At 37.4% G+C, this 20965-nt stretch overlaps 1 protein-coding gene and 1 pseudogene across 1 annotated transcript; both read left to right on the forward strand.

Moving 5' to 3' along the window:
* The first annotated feature begins 2021 nt into the window (after positions 1–2021).
* LOC125864089 (uncharacterized) overlaps positions 2022–20965 on the forward strand; it is a 41143-nt pseudogene continuing 22199 nt past the window's right edge.
* LOC125864363 (18.1 kDa class I heat shock protein-like) lies at positions 16846–17569 on the forward strand. The gene has a single exon (XM_049544336.1). It carries the CDS (start codon positions 16846–16848, stop codon positions 17548–17550), a length of 705 nt encoding a protein of 234 aa, XP_049400293.1. The 3' UTR covers positions 17551–17569.

The raw sequence follows: 20965 nt of genomic DNA on the forward strand, positions 1-20965 counted from the left end.
ACATCCCTACTTACAAGTTTGGTGGAAATTTATGAACACAGAAGACAAGAAGATAGTTCAAAGACACATAGGTCATCTCCCGTCATTAATGGAAATGGTGGCCTATCCCGACATGATTGGAATAATGGTTAAATTTTGGGACATCGACAACATGGTGTTTTGGTTCGGAGAAGTGGAAATGACGCCGACTATTGAAGAAATTCTTGCAAGTTACGAAAGTGTCAGTATGTGCAATAAAAGGAGGTTCAAACCCGAGACGGATCTCCTTTTCCCAAAAACATGGGATTTTGCCAAAATTAGAGAAAAATTGTCTCTCGTTAAAGTTGATTGGATGGACAGAATGCATGGGCCAAACATTCCTCTTTGAATGCTTTATTACCGATTAGGGCGTGCAAGAGCCTATGAAAAATTCAAAGAAGAGTTTGTCTCAGAAGAAAAATGAAAGGAGACACATCATCTTGCATTTGCAATATGCCTACTCGGGACGATGGTATTTCCCCAAGGACCAAACTACACTATCCATCCAAGTGTAGTAATGGTTGCCCATGCCACCTTTTATGGAGTGGATTACGGGTCGGCAACCAAGTACTACACTTTGGCGCCCATGATTTTGGCCGACATTTATAGGGCTTTGGACAAGTGTCAAAGCGGAGAACGTTTCTTTCAAGGATGCAACCTGATACTGCAATAGTGGTGATGAGACACTTGATCAAAGCTCATGAGCCAACAGAACCAGATCCCGTGAAAAGATCGAACATACTCGAAAGTCACGATTGATGGGTACAACGTAATCATTTTAACAGGGTTGGAGGCCAAGAATTTTGGTACACGAGACTTCAGGGTTTGAGAGATGAAAATGTGCAGTGGTCGATCCAATGCTTGGTAGCAACAAAGCAAATAGTGATTCGAGAGGGAAAGACCTATTACTTGATATTTGTCGGGTCAAGAGGGACTAGACCATACGCTCCCGCTCAAGTCCTTTGACAACTGGGAGGGAAACAAGAGATTCCCCAAATTGCGGACATGAAAAAATTTGCAACCGATCATGAAAATGGACGAGTCTCTTATGCTGAAGACATACGTAGAGCATGGAAGACCCGAAGGGTATTGGGTGAACCAATACCAAACAGGTTCCGTCCCGAATGTTCTAAGGATTACAAACAATGGTTGAAGAAGAGCCTCGCCGGAACTATCGAGCCTGATCCAAATGTTCCCCATGTTATTGCAAATGTTGGGGCCAAACATCAAATTTGACTTCATCGACTTCAAGAGACGTATGACAAGAACGAGTTGGATCATCAGCACTGACATTCGAAAGACGCTAGGGTCATAGCTCAGTTGAAGCAAGAGCTACAAAAATCCAGGCAATGTATGTCAGAATTAGATGATAGCATGGATCAACAGATTCAGTCGGTCGAGAGGTTTAGACATCAAGAAGGGGCTCCGTTGGCAAGAGATCACCTATGGGCGACCAGATATGCTATGTGGGAAGAAGTCAGCATAGCCAAGAGGAGCAGACTTGGTGAAAGATCAGTATGAGTTTGGAGTTTGTTATCATCCCCGCGTGGGATTGCTTTATTTGTACTTTGTCTTGTTATTTATTTTTACAAACTTTTTTCCCCAATTTAATGTTTGTCAAACATTTTTGAATGTTATTAATGAAATATTTTGGGGGTAATGAATTGGCTTAAAAGACATATATATCCTTCAAATCGCTAGGCCTACCCTTGGCACAAAAGGGTCACATGCATGTTTAGGACGCGATAGTTGTCTGTTTTCTTGTATGCTTTAACTGTTTATGTGATGCGTTGCTTTGAACAAGGACATTTTAGCCCACTCTTTGTCAAAATTTTCTGAAAAAAATAAATATAAAATTCTACGATACTGAATACAAGTCACTATCGCAAAATGTCCTACCAAATTTCCTGAGTCTTGAGTTTCTCACCTAAAAAATAAAATCCCACTACCCAAGTCCTAAAACACTATCCTATTATCTCAGGAATGTTAAAATTGCTGCAAAGATGGAAAAAGGCAAGGGTATCGACGTAGAGCTAACTGAGGAGGATTTGAGAATGAAATTGCAGTGGCTCAGGCGAGAGATCCAAGAAACCAGAGAAAGGAGAATAGAAGTGGAGTTTGCCACCGCGGTCACACAAGCAACAAATGCAGCACTAGACGCAGAATTGGCAGCAAAGAGAGCGAAATGCGATGTTAAAAGTAAAAGGACAGTTATTGCGCGGAAGAAACATGACGTCTTCAAAAAGGACATAACTATGAGACTTCAGAAGATATGCGGAAATGCTCTTTCTTTAATCAAGAAGCAAATAGTGGTCCCAAAGGCACTCACCCTGGAGCTACTGAAGAAGATGCCGATGAGGAAATCATCTATATGCCTCCCTTCATGGGACGTCTGAAAGGAGGAGAACAAAAGATCACTCTTCCGGCTTATGAGCGGACACATAGCGTGGGGGCAAGAGTCGTGTCATGTGCTCTCATTTATGAGCACCTTAAGGCGTCAGGTATGCCGAAGCCTCTCGAAGGAATCACTTTTGGGTTTGGGTATGAAAGCTCACAAAAGACATGTGCCTACCACCCGAACCAAAGAGGACATACTATAGAAGAATATATGGAGCTTAAGGCAACAATCCGCAACCTGATCAACATTGGGGAGATCTCGTATATGTGGGGTGGGAACACCATCCTTACCTGTGACCAACAGGAGCCTAGTATGTCGATCACTGAGCACACTTTGTTTTATTGTCACTACTTCACGCCTTTCAAAAAAACTTTGCTGGATATCTACAGTCTATTAGTTCAAAAATGAGTCTTGGCCTCTATCAGAAAGGATGACGAAGCAATCGATCCCGTTGGAATTGAGATATGAAAGCCCTTCCTTTATCATGATGCCATCGATCACTATATTGGGAGGTGCCTCAGGTTTCGCTATGACGTGGAATCCTTCGTTAACATGGGAAAGATTCAAGTTGAGTTTATCCCCCGTGGCTAATACGACAGTCAGATGAAGAAGCTTCGGTGAAGGCACCATCTATCTTTTAGGAGCTTTCTTATCTGTTTTTCACTTTCCTTGTAATCACCAGAAATGAATAAATGAAAATGAAAATTTCCTTTGTATTTGAACTACATAGGGCCCGAATTCTCCTTGGTAGATACGTAGGCAGCCTTTCAAGGCCCGGCTCCTATCTCTTTCAAATTTTCTTTTCCCCCTCTTTCATTCTACAAAGAAACATTGAGTTTAGATCAACAGATGTCAGAAGATGCAACAAGAAGACCTTAGCTCAGCACAATTTAACCTTTCTGAGTCACCAACCTCAACATAAAAACGAGCAAATTTCTGCTTGTTCAAAAGTCAATCCCCATTATTCGTGGATTGACATGTTCTCAGACGAAGCAACTTTTATGTGTTTATTTGCTTTCTATGTGATATCTTGCATTATTCATCCAGAACTAATATTGACAGATTTGCCTTTGAGTTGTTTTTCTCTACAAGTAGTTAGAACTGATCTGTGTTGATACACTGACCGATCATCCTTATTTCACTAGATCTAAAGGTCCTACAAATTCCTTCCCCAGTCAAAGTTCACAAAAGAAAAAAGCAGCAATGGGTGATAACAACGAAGAAATCAGCCTTACTGATGTCGTGGTGGCTCAGCCCGTCCTTGCCGATCAGAATGAACTGATACTGCAGTTGATGCAACAAATTGCTGAGATGAGGGACGAGATGCAGAAAAAAAAAATTTGCCTCCTTCGATTTTTGCTGTCAACACTCAACCAGACGGAAGACCTCCATCTCAAATTCTCCCTCCTAACGTGGAACAAGCTCAAAATCCACCTTAATGTCCTGCTTGTAATCCCTCTATCATTGACCTTACCACCAAAAACCCTCATTACACCTCAGTCTCTTATCAAACACCACCCCCTCCTCAAAATACCAGCCTCCAAGCACCACTCTCTTCCCCCAATGCAAACCACAAAACTAGCCTACCCCCTCAAAGCCAAAATGTTAACCGCTCGCACATTTTCCTCCATCACCAAAATCAACATACCAACTCCCCAGACTTTCCCTCAAAATTACCAAGCCACTCAAAATGCCCAAAGTCTCTCTATTGCTCCACCACTACCACAAAAAGTTACTTTCCAAATACCAGTCCCCAACAAGCATGACGCCCATGGTTCGGAGCTCGACCACTATAAGGAGAGGGAGAGAGAGTGGAGGTCAAAGGAAGAGACCGTCAAGATAGATATGAAGGAGGAAATTAGAAAAGCCATGAAAGAGTTGAACTGCATTCCTGAGGTCGCCGGGTTGAGTTACGAATACCTGTGCATTCATCCAAATTTGGACCTCCCGGAAGGGTTCAAGGTGCCAAAATTCGAGGGCCTACTGTGACCAACTCGTGGGAGTTGGGAGAGACAAAGCTTTGTTAATGCGGCTTTTTAGCCAAAGTCTGAGTGGAGAGGCTCTATAATGGTTTACATCCCATGAAACGAGACAGTGGTCTAGCTGGAACGCTCTGGCTAAGGACTTCATCGAACAATTCGCCTATAATGTGGAGATCGTTCTTGATTGTTACTCCTTGGAGAAGATGAAGCAGAAGTCGATCGAAAGTTACAGAGAATTTGCATATAGATAGCGAAAGGAGGCAGCTAGAGTTAGACCTCCTATGTCAGAAAAGGAAATTGTCGAAGTGTTTGTGCGGGTGCAGGACCCCAAATATTGTGACAGAATTATGTTGCTCGTTGGAGCAAAATTTACTGAGATAGTCAAGGTAGGTGAGACTATCGAAGATGGATTGAGAACCAGGAAGATTGCCCGTGTTGCTGCCTCGCCCGGATCTTCGAGCTTGTTGAAGAAGAAAAGAGAGGATGTGTCATCTATCTCTTATGAGGGGAAGAAGACCCCAAGGAAATCCTCATCATACCAAGGTCGTTCTCGACCTTCATAGTTACCAAAATACCCCCATCCCAGTTATCAAAATACTCCCATTCCTAATTACCAAACTTCCCCTACTATCTACCAAACTCCCCCTCCAGTTTACCAGACTCCATCTCATCACTATCGAAATGCTGCCCCCAACTGTGCCAACGTTCAGACGAATTACCAAACGCCTCCCCCAATGTACCAAACCCCAGCTCCACTTTACCAAAATACCCCCTCGAACTACCAAGCTCCACAACCAAATTATCAAACCAACTCATATCCCAGATATCAAGCCCCCCGTCCGAATGCTCCAAATTATCGCCTAATGTCTCCCCCTCAACAAGGCAATTGCGATCCCTCCCATCCTAGATTTTGAGAAGAAGCCTGCTAGAATTTTCACTCCACTTATTGAAAGCCGAACAAAGCTATTAGAACGATTAACTGCATCATGATATATTCATCTAGTGGGGCCCAAACCGATTGACACTAGCTCAAAGATTTACAGACCTGATCAGAGGTGCGCGTATCACTCTAACAGTGTTTGACATGATATCGAGGACTGTATCAACCTGAAGCATAAGATCCAAGACCTGATTGACCAGAATGTGGTCTCTCTTCAGACAGTCGCCCCTAATGTCAATAGCAAGCCTTTGTCAAATCATGGAGGTGTCACCATCAATATGATAGAGACAGGTGATGATTGGTGCGTTACAAAGGCAATAGTTCTGATTGCTCCTGATGAACTGGAAAAGACTGTAGTTTCGTTAAACATTAGAGAGAAGAAAGAGTTTGTGATTCTGACACCCGAGAAGGCTGTTGCCTTGGTGCCGAGAGAAACTCTCACCCGACCAAAATGTGTGATTGAAACGGCTGTTACTCAAGGCATGACCTGATCTGACAAGTGCTACACACCGGAAGAATTTGCCCAAGGTGGGCAAAAGAAGGACCAAATAAAAAGGCCGATCAGTGAAGCCGAGGCTGAAGAGTTCTAGAGAAAAATGCAGCCGAAAGACTATTCAATTGTGAAGCATTTGGAGAAGACGCCGGCTCAGATCTCTGTGTGGGCCTTATTGATGAGTTCGTAGTTGCATAGGCAGGCTCTGATGAGGGCTTTGGATGATACTTATGTTCCTGTGGGTACTAACAGTGACAATTTAGCAGCCATGATAAACCAGGTCATCCGAGGACACCGAATCAATTTTTGTGACGAAGAGTTGCCCTTTGAAGGGAGGATGCACAACAAAGCTCTGCACGTCACCTGTATGTGTCAAGACTGGATAATTAATCGTGTCTTGGTCGATGATGGATCCGGTCTTAATATTTGCCCACTTTCGATTTTGAGGCAGTTGAAATTCAACTTGGGAAAGCTTCACTAGAACCAAGTCAATGTGAGGGCCTTTGATGGAGTACAAAGAGACACATTGGGTGGGGTAAACTTGGATATTCAGGTGGGTCCTGCGGATTTTAATGTTGAGTTCCAGGTGTTGGATATCAACACCAGTTACAACTTGCTTCTAGGAAGATCGTTTATTCATATGGCTGGGGCTGTGTCTTCTACCTTTCACCAACTAATGAAGTTTGTTTAGAAGGACCGGGAATTGGTCATTTATGGTGAAGGGAGTCATTCCTATGGGTATGTACCGATCGCTGATGATGTCTCTCGAGGTTGTGATTTCTACACGGTGGAGCTGGTAAATGTCACCGGTGATGACTTGGCTCCACAGCCTCCTATGCCTGTCGTGTACAAGATGATTGCTACTGTCATGCTCCAAAAATGTTTCGAACCAGGTTTAAGATTGGGGAAGCACTTTCAAGGAATCGTCGAGCCTATCCAAATTCCCGCCAAAGGAGCAAAGTTTGGTTTGGGATATGTCCCAACAGACGACGAAGCACAGATGAAGAACGAGAGTATTGATCAAGCATTGGCCAGGCCAATTCCTCATCTGTACCAGTCATTTTCGGTACGAGAAAATGTCAACGATGTTGGTCTCGGGGAAGGAAGCTGGCCCTTTTTGAGGAGATCGATGCGGTCATCGAGGAAGAGGCTGGGATATCAGGCATCCGTGATGCAGAGCCTGAGGAGCGATTATAGAACTGGACCTCCACACCACTCCTTATTTCTCGCTCATCTGGGTAGAAAAGACATGTGTCTTTGTTTGTTTTAAAATCGGTGGTAGTCCGAAAGAGGCCCGAGACCCACCCTTTATCCAATTGTTATTTGTTTGAAGCTTTTAAATTCTCTTGTGATGTTTAAAAAGGCAAAATGACCCTCGGCCATGGCCAAAGTTTATGCTTGTCTTTCCATTTAAATGAAAAGCCTCTTTTATCAAAAATTGTTTGTTTACTTATCTGTTTAAATTTTACTTTCCTTACTTTTTTTGTTTATGATTTGAGTACTATTAATTTAAAACTTGTCAATGTCATGTCATGTCATGAACCGAGTGAACAAAATGAGGCAGGTGATGATGAATGTGAGGAATACGAAGAAGAAAATGAGGTTCCCGAACATGTTGCTGAAGAGTTTCGACAATTCGAAAATCAACACAAGCCAAATTTGGAAGAAACCAAAACTGTGAATCTCGGAGATGAGGAATATGTTAAAGAAGTAAGAATCAGTGTCCATCTGCGGAAGCTCAAAGAAGAGACCTGGTTCGTTTGCTCAGGGAGTACATTGATGTATTTGCCTGGTCTTATAAAGACATGTCATGGCTGAGCACGAATATGGTGTCCCACAAGTTGCTGATTAATCCAAATTTCAGTCCAGTAAAACAAAAGACTCGGAAGTTCAAGCCTGAGTTGAGTTTGAAGATCAAAGAGGAGATTAGAAAGTAGATCGAGTCCCAAGTAGTGGAAGTGACGTAGTATCCGACTTGGTTAGCTAATGTTATTTCGGTTGCCAAGAAAGATAGAAAAATCAAAATTTGTGACGACTACAGAGATCTCAACAAAGCTAGCCCGAAAGGTAATTTTCCATTGCCAAACATTCACATTCTTATTGATAATTGTGCTAAGCATGAGATGCAGTCGTTTGTGGATTGTTATGCGGGCTATCACCAGATCTTGATGGATGAGGAAGATGCAGAAAAGACAGCTTTCATCACGCCCTGGGCGTATATCATTATCGGGTAATGCTTTTTGGTCTCAAGAATGTCGATGCTACTTACATGAGAGTCATGACAACCATCTTTCATGATATGATTCACAAATAGATCGAAGTATATGTAGATGATGTTATAATCAAGTTCCGCGAGAGTTCGTATCACTTTACTCACTAGAGAAAATTCTTTGATCGCTTACGCCGATATAATTTCAAGTTAAATCCCGCCAAGTATTCTTTTGCGGTGCCAACTGGCAAGTTGTTGGGATTTATAGTCAGCAGAAGGGGCATTGAGCTTGACTCTTCCAAGATCAAGGCGATCCAATAATTACCCCTTCCAAAGACCAAGAAAGAGGTGATGAGTTTTTTGGGAAGGTCTAACTACATCAGTCTATTTATAGCTCAATCCACTGTGGTGTGTGAGCCCATCTTCAAGTTGTTGAAAAAAGATGTCTCGACCAAGTGGATCGGAGAATGTCAAACTAATTTTGATACCATCAAGAACTATTTGTCCAATCCACCGGTGTTGATCCCTCCACGAGAAGGGAGTCCGTTATTGCTATATTTGTCAGTCTCGGATAATGCATTGGGATGCGTGCTTGGTCAACATGACAAAATCGGGAAGAAAGAGCGAGTCATTTATTGCTTGAGCAAGAAATTCACTCCATATGAGGCTCGTTACACTCTGTTAGAAAGAACATGTTGTGCTTTGACCTGGATTGCTCAGAAATTGAGACATTATTTGTCTTCTTATACCACATACCTCATTTCCATGATGGACCCGTTGAAGTATATTTTCCAGAAAGCAATGCCGACCGAGAAGTTGGCTAAATGGCAAATGCTTTTGAGTGAGTTTGACATTGTGTACGTAACACGAAAGGCGATAAAAGCACAAGCCTTAGCTGACCATCTTGCAGAGAATCAAGTTGATGAAGAGTATGAACCGCTCAAGACTTATTTTCCTGATGAAGAAATAGCATTTGTGGGTGAGGATATTTATGAAGCGTACCCTGGTTGGAGAGTGTTCTTTGATGGAGTGGCAAATCATCAAGGGAAAGGAATCGGAGCGGTCTTAGTGTCAGAAACCGGTCAGCACTATCCTATGGCGGCTAAACTCCGATTTGAATGCACGAACAACATGGCTGAGTATGAAGCTTGCATCCTCGGTCTGAAGATGGCAATTGATATGAATGTTCACGAGTTGCTGGTTATTGGAGATTCAGATTTGTTGTTTTATCAGGTTCAAGGGGAATGTGCCGTGAAAACCCAAAGATCACACTATATGTGCGGTATATACAGAAGTTGTGCAAGAGATTTCACAAGATTGATTTTAGACACACTCCCAGGTCACAAAATGAGTTGGTCGATGCTCTTACCACCATCGCATCAATGATTAAGCATCCGGATACAAGTCATATTGATCCAATGGATATAGAGGTAAAAGAACACCCTGTTCATTGTTCACATGTCGAAGCGGAACCAGATGGTTTGCCTTGGTATTTTGACATCAAGAAGCATTTAAAGGACGGGACTTATCTTGAGAATGCAATGTTCAACCAGAAGAAGTCGATACGTCGTATGGCCCTCAGTTTCTTTGTAAGCGGGGAAATCCTTTATAGGAGGACTCCAGATTTAGGTCTTCTCAGATGCGTTGATACTTGCGAAGCTTTTGGAACAGATACATGTCGGAGTTTGTGGTACTAATATGAACGGGCTCACTTTGGCAAGGAAGATCCTTCGAGCCGGCTATTTTTGGATGACTATAGAACATGATTGTTGCAAGTTTGTGCAGAAGTGTCATAAATGTCAAGTGCATGGAGATTTGATTCGTGTCCCGCCCCATGAACTCAATGCTATGAGTTCCCCTTGGCCATTTGTAGCTTGGGGCATGGATGTTATTGGTCCGATAGAGCCAACCACCTCCAACGTACACAGATTCATTTTGGTTGTCATTGACTACTTCACCAAGTGGGTGGAAGCAGCCTCCTATAAGTCAGTAACCAAGAAAGTTGTAGCTGATTTTGTTCGCAATAATTTGATATGTAGGTTCGGTGTACCAGAATCCATCATTACTGATAATGGAGTGAATCTCAACAGTCATTTGATGAGAGAAATATGTGAACAATTCAAGATTACTTATCGAAACTCAACCGCCTATCGTCCCTAAATGAATGGAGCTGTAGAAGCCGCCAACAAGAACATAAAGAAGATTTTAAGGAAAATGATTGATAATCACAGAGGTTGGCACGAGATGCTGCCATATGCTTTGTTGGATTACCGAATGACTATCAGAACATCAGTTGGAGCTACTCCATATTCGCTAGTATATGGAACGAAAGCGGTTATACCTGTCGAAGTTGAGATACCTTCATTGAGAATCATCCAAGAAGCTAAATTGAGTGATGCTGATTGGGTTCGCCAGCGGATTGATCAGTTAACACTGATTGATGAGAAGAGAATGGTTGCTGTTTGATGGACAACTATATCGACAGAGAATGATTCGTGCTTTCCACAAGAAAGTAAGAGCCAGAATGTTTGAGATTGGTCAGTTGGTTCTCAAACGCATTTTCCCTCACCAGGATGAATATAAAGGGAAGTTTGCACCAAATTGGCAAGGATCCTGCATGGTTCGCAAAGTATTATCTGGAGGTGCCTTAGTCCTGTCGGAGATGAATGGCACCGAATGGCCGAAATCGATCAACTCAGATGTTGTCAAGAAATATTATGTGTGAAGTTTCAGTTTGTATTTCTTATCATTTCCTTGTAATCGCTTTGTTTGAACTTTATCCCTTTGTAATGAACTACATTTGACCTGAATTCTCAAGAATGAGATACGTAGGCGGCCTATGTCGGCCTCGGTCTTTTTTTTTTGTAATTTTCTTATTTTTGTTAATCCTCTAGAAGGGGAACTACGTTTGACCTGATTCCTGCCTCAACAGGATACGTAGGCGCCATAAGGGTTCGGTCATATCTCCCGTAAGGTTTTTATTTGTTTTTACAATAGAAACTGGACAGAATTTTTTGAGAGGGACTAAAAAATTCTCAAGAAGAAAATCTCTCCAACAAAGTTGAGACTGAAGTTACTTTGAGATTTGCAACTGGGACATAATTTTTTAGAAGATCTCAAAAATTTCGTGATTTACTCACCAATAGTTCGAGATAAGTCAAGACAATTAACTAGGACAGAAATTTTTGAAGATGACCTCAAAAATTTCAACAAGGTTCAGCGAGAGTTTAGAACAACTTTGAATACTTCCCAACAAGTGATCAGACAGATCTCAAAACACCAACTCCGAATGACGTTCATTAAACTTGACGTAACATGACACTTGACAGTGACTTTTTCCAAACATTACTTTTGAAAATCTATTTTCCATAAAAACTTTTCCTTCATGTTTCAATTATATTTGCATAAAAAAATGTTTTGTCTTATCTATCAAGAAGTGGGAGATCGAAGAAATCAGCCGAAGATAGCAAGACAAGGAGCAGACAATTAAAGAGATCGACACAGATCAGTTCATTTTTTAAAAAAACTAACAATTTTTCTGTGGACGTAAGTCTATAAGCTTGCCTCAAGATCAATATATTCCACCATTCAATGAATATGGGGCAAAGAGCTCCCCAAAATTGACAATTTTTCTGTGGATGCAGGAAATATTTTATGCTGCTTATATTAAAGATTTTGGAATATGAATAACATTATTTCATTCAATTCCCAACAAGGAGAAGTCCATAATGAACGTGCAACTATGTTCAGAGATGGGACAAATGAAAACCACGAAGAGAGCAATATTATTATTTTCCAGCAACTAGAGATACCTGGAAGATATTTATCTGCATTATATTATCAGATATGATAATATTCCTACCCCGAAGGTTATTTATATCGTATTGTCGAATGAGACGATACCACTATCGGGAGAGTCATTTATATTGTATTGTCAAATGAGATGATACCACTAATCCGAGAGTCATTTTTATTCGTATTGTCGAATAAGACGATATCACTACCCGGAGAGTCAATTATATCGTATTATTAAATGAGATGATACCACTACTCCGAGAGTCATTTTTATTCATATTGTCGAATAAGACTATACCACTACCCGGAGAGTCATTTATATCGTATTGTCAAAAGAGATGATACCACTACTCCGAGGGTCATGTTTATTGTATTGTCGATTCAGCCGATACCGCCATCCAAAAGATACCTAGAAGATCACATATGTTGCTCGGTAAAGCATTATCTTCATTTGGTATCAGTGAGGCATCATCAAAAGAAATCATGCATCGCGAGTAAAGGTTCATGCATAGCAAGAGAAAAGAGTCATGCATAGCAAGAGAAAGAAGTAATGCATCGCGGAGAAGTCATGCATAACAAGAGAAAATAGTCATGCATAGCAAGAAAAAATAGTCATGCATAGCAAGAGAAAGAAGTCATGCATCGCGGAAAAGTCCTGCATCGCGAAGAAATCATGCATTGTAAGAGAAAATAGTCATGCATAGCAAGAGAAAGAAGTCATGCATCGCGGAGAAGTCATGCATAGCAAGAGAAGGAAGTCATGCATCGCGAGAAAAAAGATTCATGCATTGCGAAAGAAATTCATGCATTGCGAGAAAAAGATTCATACATTGCAAGAGAAGATTCATACATTGCAAAAGAAGATTCATGCAGCGCGGAAATAGAATTCACGCATCGCAAGAAAGGAATTTATACATCGCAAGAGAAAAATTCATGTATAGCAAGAGAAAGAGTCATACATCGCAAGAGAAATGTTTACCCATCACAAGAAAATCAACATCGACTGCATCATGTTTCTTTGCAAAGACGACATCAAGAGAACTACCAACATATTACATCAGCCTATTTTATTACTTTGACATCAAAGGAATAGTACATTGAAGATTATATTGCAAATATGAGACACAAGTTTTATATGCTTCAAATGAATTTGATATTATATAAATGGAGAAACCTATGTTGCTCGGACTATTCAAAAATGCCGATGGGTATGTGTTGGATCATCCAAAAATGGTGTATTTTTGGAGGATCCTACACGGGTGCGGCAACATTTTTGGAAAGTTCGAGCATCTTAGGGAGAAACAACACTAAGTTGATGCGTTAAAATTACAAAGTGTGCTAGGCCTCAACCATATTTATCATGGGATCAACATCATTTACAATGGAAATTTGATATGAAATTTTATTTCGTCTTCAACTTTCATCGTAGGGACGCATTGAATTCAGAGGATACATAGCTTCAGCTCATTCCAATATCAATGGTCTTCAGATTGATCACCGCCTTCCTTCAGCTTTTCAAATGCAATTCAGTGCAGTTTCAACTGGCCGAATTAAAATAGGATCTGGATATTTTCCTGGACATGGTGCTTTTGATTCAAGAGGTGGAACTTTCAGTAAGTTCTCCTCTGCTTAGCTTGAAGATATTCATAAAATATGACTTTATCTCTCAAAGGAAAGTTGTTTACAACTTAGTGATGAGTGCATTAAGGGGTCGTTTGGTTGGAGGGGATTAGGAAAAATAATCAAACATAAAAGTTCACATAAATAATACAATTGTTTGGTTGGAAGGATTAGGAAAAATAATTTCCGAATAACTAAAATTCTTGGTTGGTTGTATACGAAAAGACAATTCTTGCATAAGTAATGCAGCATTTGGTTGGCGGTACTAAGTAATACTCACTTGAATGTTATGTGTGAATTTCTGTGTTATGTGATGCGTGTATAATAGGGAACAATAATAAAATAAGTGTATTAGCAAGATGAATGAAGGTATTTAAAATTTAAAAAAATACTGTTAAAGTAGGTAACTCCTACATAATATGCACTCTATTATCATCACTCTATAACAATCCTTATATTGTTATTATATGCCATGTGATCCAAACAACCCAAGAGTATGCAATATCTTCTATAGCCCGTTTTAGATATTTGTTGGCCTGCTGTTATAGCTGTTGCGAAATTCTGACCTTCTTGCACAGGGTTCCAATTCACATAACTTTCCGTTGCTCTCTTTAACTTTAGAAATTCATATTAGGATTATTTGGCAACTATATGTCTATTCTTTTAATGAATTGGTTATGTGAGAACTTTTGATTTTGAATGTTTGATATAAACATAAATCATCTTAATTTATCTTTGTTTTGGTAGGGGGCATGTGGTAGTAGTATGAATACATGTTGTTTCTTCTTTTCTGCACTTCTAATCTGTGACTTAACAGATGTGAGGAAACACTCTGTTTGAAGTTACGAATGCAGAGTAGTTACAGAATTTGGTAACTTACGGTTTTCACCAGAAATAATCTGTGTTAAGTTTCATCTCTTCTCAAATGATGCTTTAGATATCTTCCATGAATATAAACACAACAATAATGTGGAGGAATATTTGCAATTTAAGTATGGGAAACTCTGATATCAAATTCAAGGTGTTTATCTGAGCACTTACTCGAGATTGTGCAATCTTCTTTGTATTTCTTGACCTATCTCGAGATTCATATGCAGTTGAGAGATGACAATTATGAGAAGAAAAAGTCTAGCTTCCACTTGCTTCTGTTTTCTCTGTTGCATTTAGAGGTTACGACCTCTATCTAGACATTAGGAACTCTTTGTCATGTAAGCAAGCAACCTATTCTATTGAAAAAGCAATAAGTTAGCTAAACATTCTGTTTTGGCGTATGTGTATTCATCATGCATCGTATATCGACTTGTACAATGTGAAAAATAAAGTTCCTTTAGAGGTTGTGGATATTAAGTGTTGAATGAGTATGTTAGGCGCAGAAGTTTTGTAGCTTTTCTTCTACTATATAGCTGTTGTTACCTATTATTAATGAACTATAGTACTTTGTGTTGTATCTCAAAATTTGAGCAGTCGATTAATGGACTCTTTTACATTTTTCACTTGATGGACGTCTTGAAAATGTAACATATATTCTACGATTATAATCCTGAGATTATAGTCAAGTCAAAATAGATAATTACATCGCATTCAACACAAATTATGTGCATTCTCATATGACATGCATAGATCTATCAAAGATGTTTATTGTACAAAAAAAAAAAAAGATCGTTTTATTTTAAATCACAATTTTCAATATTTTTTATCTTTTTTTAAATTTGTAGTCAATTACACACTGCTTATATAAATAGGCATGATGATTTTCATTTTCAAATTTCAATTGCATGAAGAAAGAGAAGTGATTGTGATGTTACGCGGTAATACGGTATCTACAAAAGGCTAAGTTATAATAGGTAGGCAAGTTTTCTTTTTCACGTTTTTTTTCCATTAATTTGTATCTAAGAATAAAGGGTGGTTCATGCATATAAATTAAATCAGTGAGAAACCTCCAATAATTACGCGAATATTTTACAAAGATTTGATGGCTAAATGCCACGTTAATCCAAAGCACTTGTTCTCTTTCATTTCTCCCTTGTGATTTATTTTAATTTTTATATGATTACGTACTTACATTGTCAATGTAGTTTTGTTAATGGTAAAAAATATATTTAAACTATTATTTTTATTGAGTTTCATACGTCAATTGTTCTATTTATCTACCTAAAGTATTATTACTTTTTTATGAGTTTCATACTTCAATTATTACTCTCTTTGTATTAAAATCCACCTCGATGCTCAGTTGGCCTACACACTCCTACTATCGATTGGGAACAAATATATGGCCAACTTAGTATCGAGATGTGCTTTATACAAAGGAAGTAATAGTTAAGTAGGTTTAAAAAAAAAGACGGAAAAACTACATAATGAGACATACTACACTACCATATGTTGAGGGAGATACAATTAGATACATGTATTTTTACTATCAGATGCAATAAAATAGGGAGAGAAACGACTAAGAAGAGGAGGGAGGCAAGCGAGATTCGTTATGTATCACAGATACATGTGAATCACACTAGATACATGTGTCTGTATGTATCTAGTGTGATTAATTAGGAGAGTGGTGAGCGCGCGAGATGGGAGAGAAACGAGTGACGTGGGCGAGATTTGTTATGTATCCTAGATACATGCGAATACATGGATAGAATGTATCTAGAATAAATTATCCCTATTTTTTACCTCACATATCTTGAGATACATTTATCTGAGTGTATCTGAATGTATCAAGACACACCAAAATCTGGTAAGATACATAATATTGCAAACTAGGTTGTGTATCTAAGTAATTAGCTCCTAAACTAACGGAATTTATATAAGTTTCCCAAATAAAAAAAATATTAAGGTTTGAAATTTGCGAAAAAAAAGTAATAGTTTTGATATGTTATTTTATTATGTAGAGATTTACCTATACTTACTTTATAAATAATTTAATTAAGTATTCTCTATGTCCCAATTTATAGATATAGTCAAAATATTGAAAGCCGAACAATTTAATTTTGATTGTAAATTCAGATATAAAATATTTAAATTTTTAAAAATAAAATTTATATATTTGTAAACTACATAAAAAGTATTACTAGCTAGTATTGTAAATTACTTGACGATGCAAAATATTTAAAAAACATAAAAAATTTATGGTAAATAAAATTTATTTGAATCTTAAAATTTGAAAAGGTATCAATAAATATTTTACACATGGTCAATACATATAATCCTTTTAATATATCTTGTCAAATACACGTCAAAGAAGATTCCATTTGTCAAAACTCCTCCCTATAAATACATACCCCCACGCTATAACACTCAAAATCAGCAAGCAATTCATTGTATCACATTTCATTTTCTTCCTAATATATTTTCTTATTCCAAAACAAATTGGGTATACCACAAAAAAAAAAAATGTCTTTAATACCTCTATTTAACGGTCGCAAAAACCATCCACGTCATGTACAAAATTCTCCGCCAGCAACAATAATTACGCCTCAATCTCAAAAGAATCATGATCGTTCTGATTCTTACGATCCAACAACAACAATAATGCATTATCAATTTAAAACAAATCGAAGTGACGAGCAAGATCTTTATAATGATCCACCAACAACAATAAATCAGGATCTACACAATTTTTTTAATCAACTATCAACAACAAAAATCACATGTCAATCCCAAACAAGTCGAGGTCAGAAAGATCCTTACGATCTCTCTCATAAATTTTATCTCGAAACCCCTCGATCTCTCATAGCACCATCACTATCATTCCCACATGTTACTCCATTTCTAGCTCAATTTGAGTATAATGTAACCCCAGAAGCATATGTTTTTAGAGCTAATTTGCATGGATATAAGAAAGAAGAAGTTAACGTACAAGTGGAAGATGATAGAGTCTTAAAGATTAGTGGGGAGAAAAAAATAGTAGAAAAAGAATATGACAATTGGCACCATTTTCAGAAAAAAATTGGCAAGTTTTCAACTGTTTTTAATTTGCCTGAGGATGCTAGCGTTGATAAAGTGATATCAACAATGGATAATGAAGTGCTTATTGTCACTATTCCTAAGAAGGGAGTGGTCAAGAAATCACACGTTAGGACCGTTCGAATATTCTAATATCGTTATATTTATATTTCATGTCGAAAATATTATAGTTGAATCGTTGAATATATAGAGGGTATACATCAGCTTTTTTATTAATATAGATGATGTGAACTAAGGAGGTAAAAAATAAATGGTAGTGTAAGGTCTTTATTAGTTAATGGAGTCGATTTAAGTATGCTTGTGTAATATTAATTAGTACGTAGCTACTCATAATATTAAATAAATAAAGGGTGTGTTTTTTCTATATTTCTTCTTTTGTCCAAATTTTAATTTGTTGTTTAGGTTGTCCAATAATTTCTCACTTGACATTTCTTATATTGAGGTTTGACTAAATCTGAATTCGCATATAAGAGTATTTACTATTGCACCAGAACTCTCATCCCTCCAATCATTATCTGGGAATTATGGAGATCAAGGTGCAACTCTAGATATGAGGAAGAGAGACCATCCACCAAAAGATCTATTTCTCTGATCGTCTTCAACATCTGCCACTTACCCAAAAAGGTTTTCTCCAACATTAACCTTTCGGAGAATTGGGAAAGCCTACTTAAGCACATGGAAATACAACTTGAAGACACGATCCACACCACGGTTAAATGGTCGAGACCCTCGCATCACTCCATGAAGTTGAATATAGATGGCTCTTGTATTGGAGAATCTAGTGGAGGAGGTGGAGTGGTGCGAGACTCAAATGGAAATTGCATTATGGCCTTTATTCTTCCCCTGGGAAATGGAACCAGCAATACTGTTGTAGCAAAAGCCTTCCCCTTTGGCCTGAAGTGGTGTATTGTCAATGGACACATCTTTACTACAGTTGAAACTGATTCCCTCCTCCTCCTAAATAGCATTCTCAATTTATGGTCTACTCCTTGGAGGATGAGAGAAATGGTGGAAGAAATCAGAGAGTTGATCCTCAAACACAATATTTAGATCAATCACTGCTATAGGGAAGCCAACAGAGTGGCTGACAAACTTGCTTATTATAGTCATCTAACCAACACTACCATAGTTATTACCGACACATCCGGTCTGCCAGCACATGTTAAGGGACTCCTCAATTTAGATAAATGGCAATTTCCATCCTTTAGGATTAAAAAAAAGGAAGTCTTCCCTGATTTACTATGATGACCCTCCTTGAGAAGCCTTTTGCTAGTTGTCACCTTTGTGCAACTTTTTTTGCCCATTGCTACTGTAATCTTCAAGAAGGCAAGGTCTAGATCTCCTTCTCAAATTGTAATTGTTTCTCAGTGGCAATGATAGATATAAAATTTCAATAAAAAAAAATGATTTAAAAGACCCCTATACTTGTTCCATTTTTGCCTAATTTTCGAGATTCAAAATAATCACTTAGAATAAATACATGAATCGGAATGAAAACCTCATAAAGTACAAGAATCGGAATGAGAAATCATAACAAATATCGGCACCTTCCGGACCATTCCGTCTTTGTACACACACACGCACATATATATATCAAGAAGTACGTGATCAGATATAGTTTCTAGTGCAAAAATAGAAAGGAAAATTGTGTAGAATAACAAATATTTAAACGAAATTAAATGTTATAGTTACTGCTTTGGAAAATTGTGATTCATAGCCACAGTTTCCTTAAATCTTGTTATTTGTTTAATTTGTATGATTCGCCTAAAAGTATAAATTAGAATTTTGTATAATTCGGTTCCTGATTACATAAATCTATAATATCTATATGTTTACCCTAGATATTTATATACGATTTATAAAAAATTCACAATAAATTACCTTATTTGTATATATTAACAAGCAAAATATACAAATCGAGTTCTGAAAAATTCCTAAATGTATAAATACAGAATTCGTACATACTTACCCTATTTGTATATTCACGAGCAAAATATACAAACGGGCAAACAAAATATACAAACCTCATAAAACATATAAATCATGACCGTCATAGCAAATGAAACTATAACTATGAAATACAATTATCAAAACTATATCTATAAAGCCTTATTATATCTATTATGTTTCTTATTTCTAAAATTTACTCAAAATAGAATGATGTTATTTAGTGTTGGTTTAAGTGTGGGACAAGTTAAGAAAGTAAAGATATTCCCTAAATCTAAACATTCTGCCAAATAGTATTCTAGAAGGTTTTATCACATTAAGGCAATTTAATAATTTGTATACATACAATATATATTATTTTTATCCTATTGTATTAGTATAAAATATTCTAACAAATTAAATACTCGTTGAACCAGGTATCTCCGGTCCCTAGGCTTGTATTAGATTAATTAAATGTACACTCGGTTCCAAATACTTCATACATTTATTTTTACTCGTTCAATTTAAATTTTAAATATTTCTTAAAATTGTTAACTAGTCTTAGATCTTGAAAATTATATTTTTAATATAATGATTAATGAACGAGTAAAAATAAATAGAGATCGTAATATATAATTAACTTAAATAAGAGTATACTTCTTACCTTTTAATATTATTCTCAGCCATTGTGAGCGCTCTGCTGGCAGAAATTAGATATTAGTTAGATTCTTATAATCTAAGCTTGAACTTACATAATATTATTTAAAAAGGACTTCTTCTACATTTTGATAACTTGTAGAAAACCAAACACAAACATTTTCTCAACAGGAGCTCTTGGCATTCTTATTTTTATATGTAATAAAATACATTTTGTACTAATTAGGTTTCCTCACTTTAATAGTTTTCTTCAAAAGAGTCGAGCTAAAATCAACAGGTTTAAAGCTATAATCCTTTTAGGGCACACAACTTTGAAAATGGTGCATTGATAAATTTTAGATTTTTAGTCAATGCAAAACTATGTGCTTTACTTTTTCTTTAAAATGGGTTGAAATTTAATATATCGTGATCTACTGATCTTAAAAAATAAAAACATTATTTTTAGAAATTAGAAAACCATTTTTACCATATATATACCCATCTTCTTCAATATTTATATCCGGTGATGTTACCATTTGAGGAGTCAATGATGTTTTAATTCTTTGACCATATTGTTTTTAATTATTTTTAAATTCTTTTAACTGCTATCATATCATGACGTTTAATATACTTTTATATAATTTTCAAATATATAATTTTTATTGGCGAAAACTTAAAACATCTATCATATATTGATGCAAACATATAATATTTTGATCATCGTACTTGGAATCTAACCTCAAAAATGTACAAGATAATATTTAGGCCATACGAGTTGATTATGCTCTTTTGGTAGATAGAGTGAGCTAGGAAGAATAAATGAATAATATATATAGTACTCGATTGTTCCATTGCTTTTTCATTATTGAGATTTTATCTTTTTGTTGTACCTCTAATTTTTCTTTTTTAAGCTTTAGAGTGTGTTTGGTGTGAAGGAAAATGTTTTCCATGGAAAATGAACAAGTAGATTTTTGACTTATTTTCT

Source organism: Solanum stenotomum, chromosome 5, assembly GCF_019186545.1.
Source record: "Solanum stenotomum isolate F172 chromosome 5, ASM1918654v1, whole genome shotgun sequence".
Classification (NCBI taxonomy): Eukaryota; Viridiplantae; Streptophyta; class Magnoliopsida; order Solanales; family Solanaceae; genus Solanum; species Solanum stenotomum.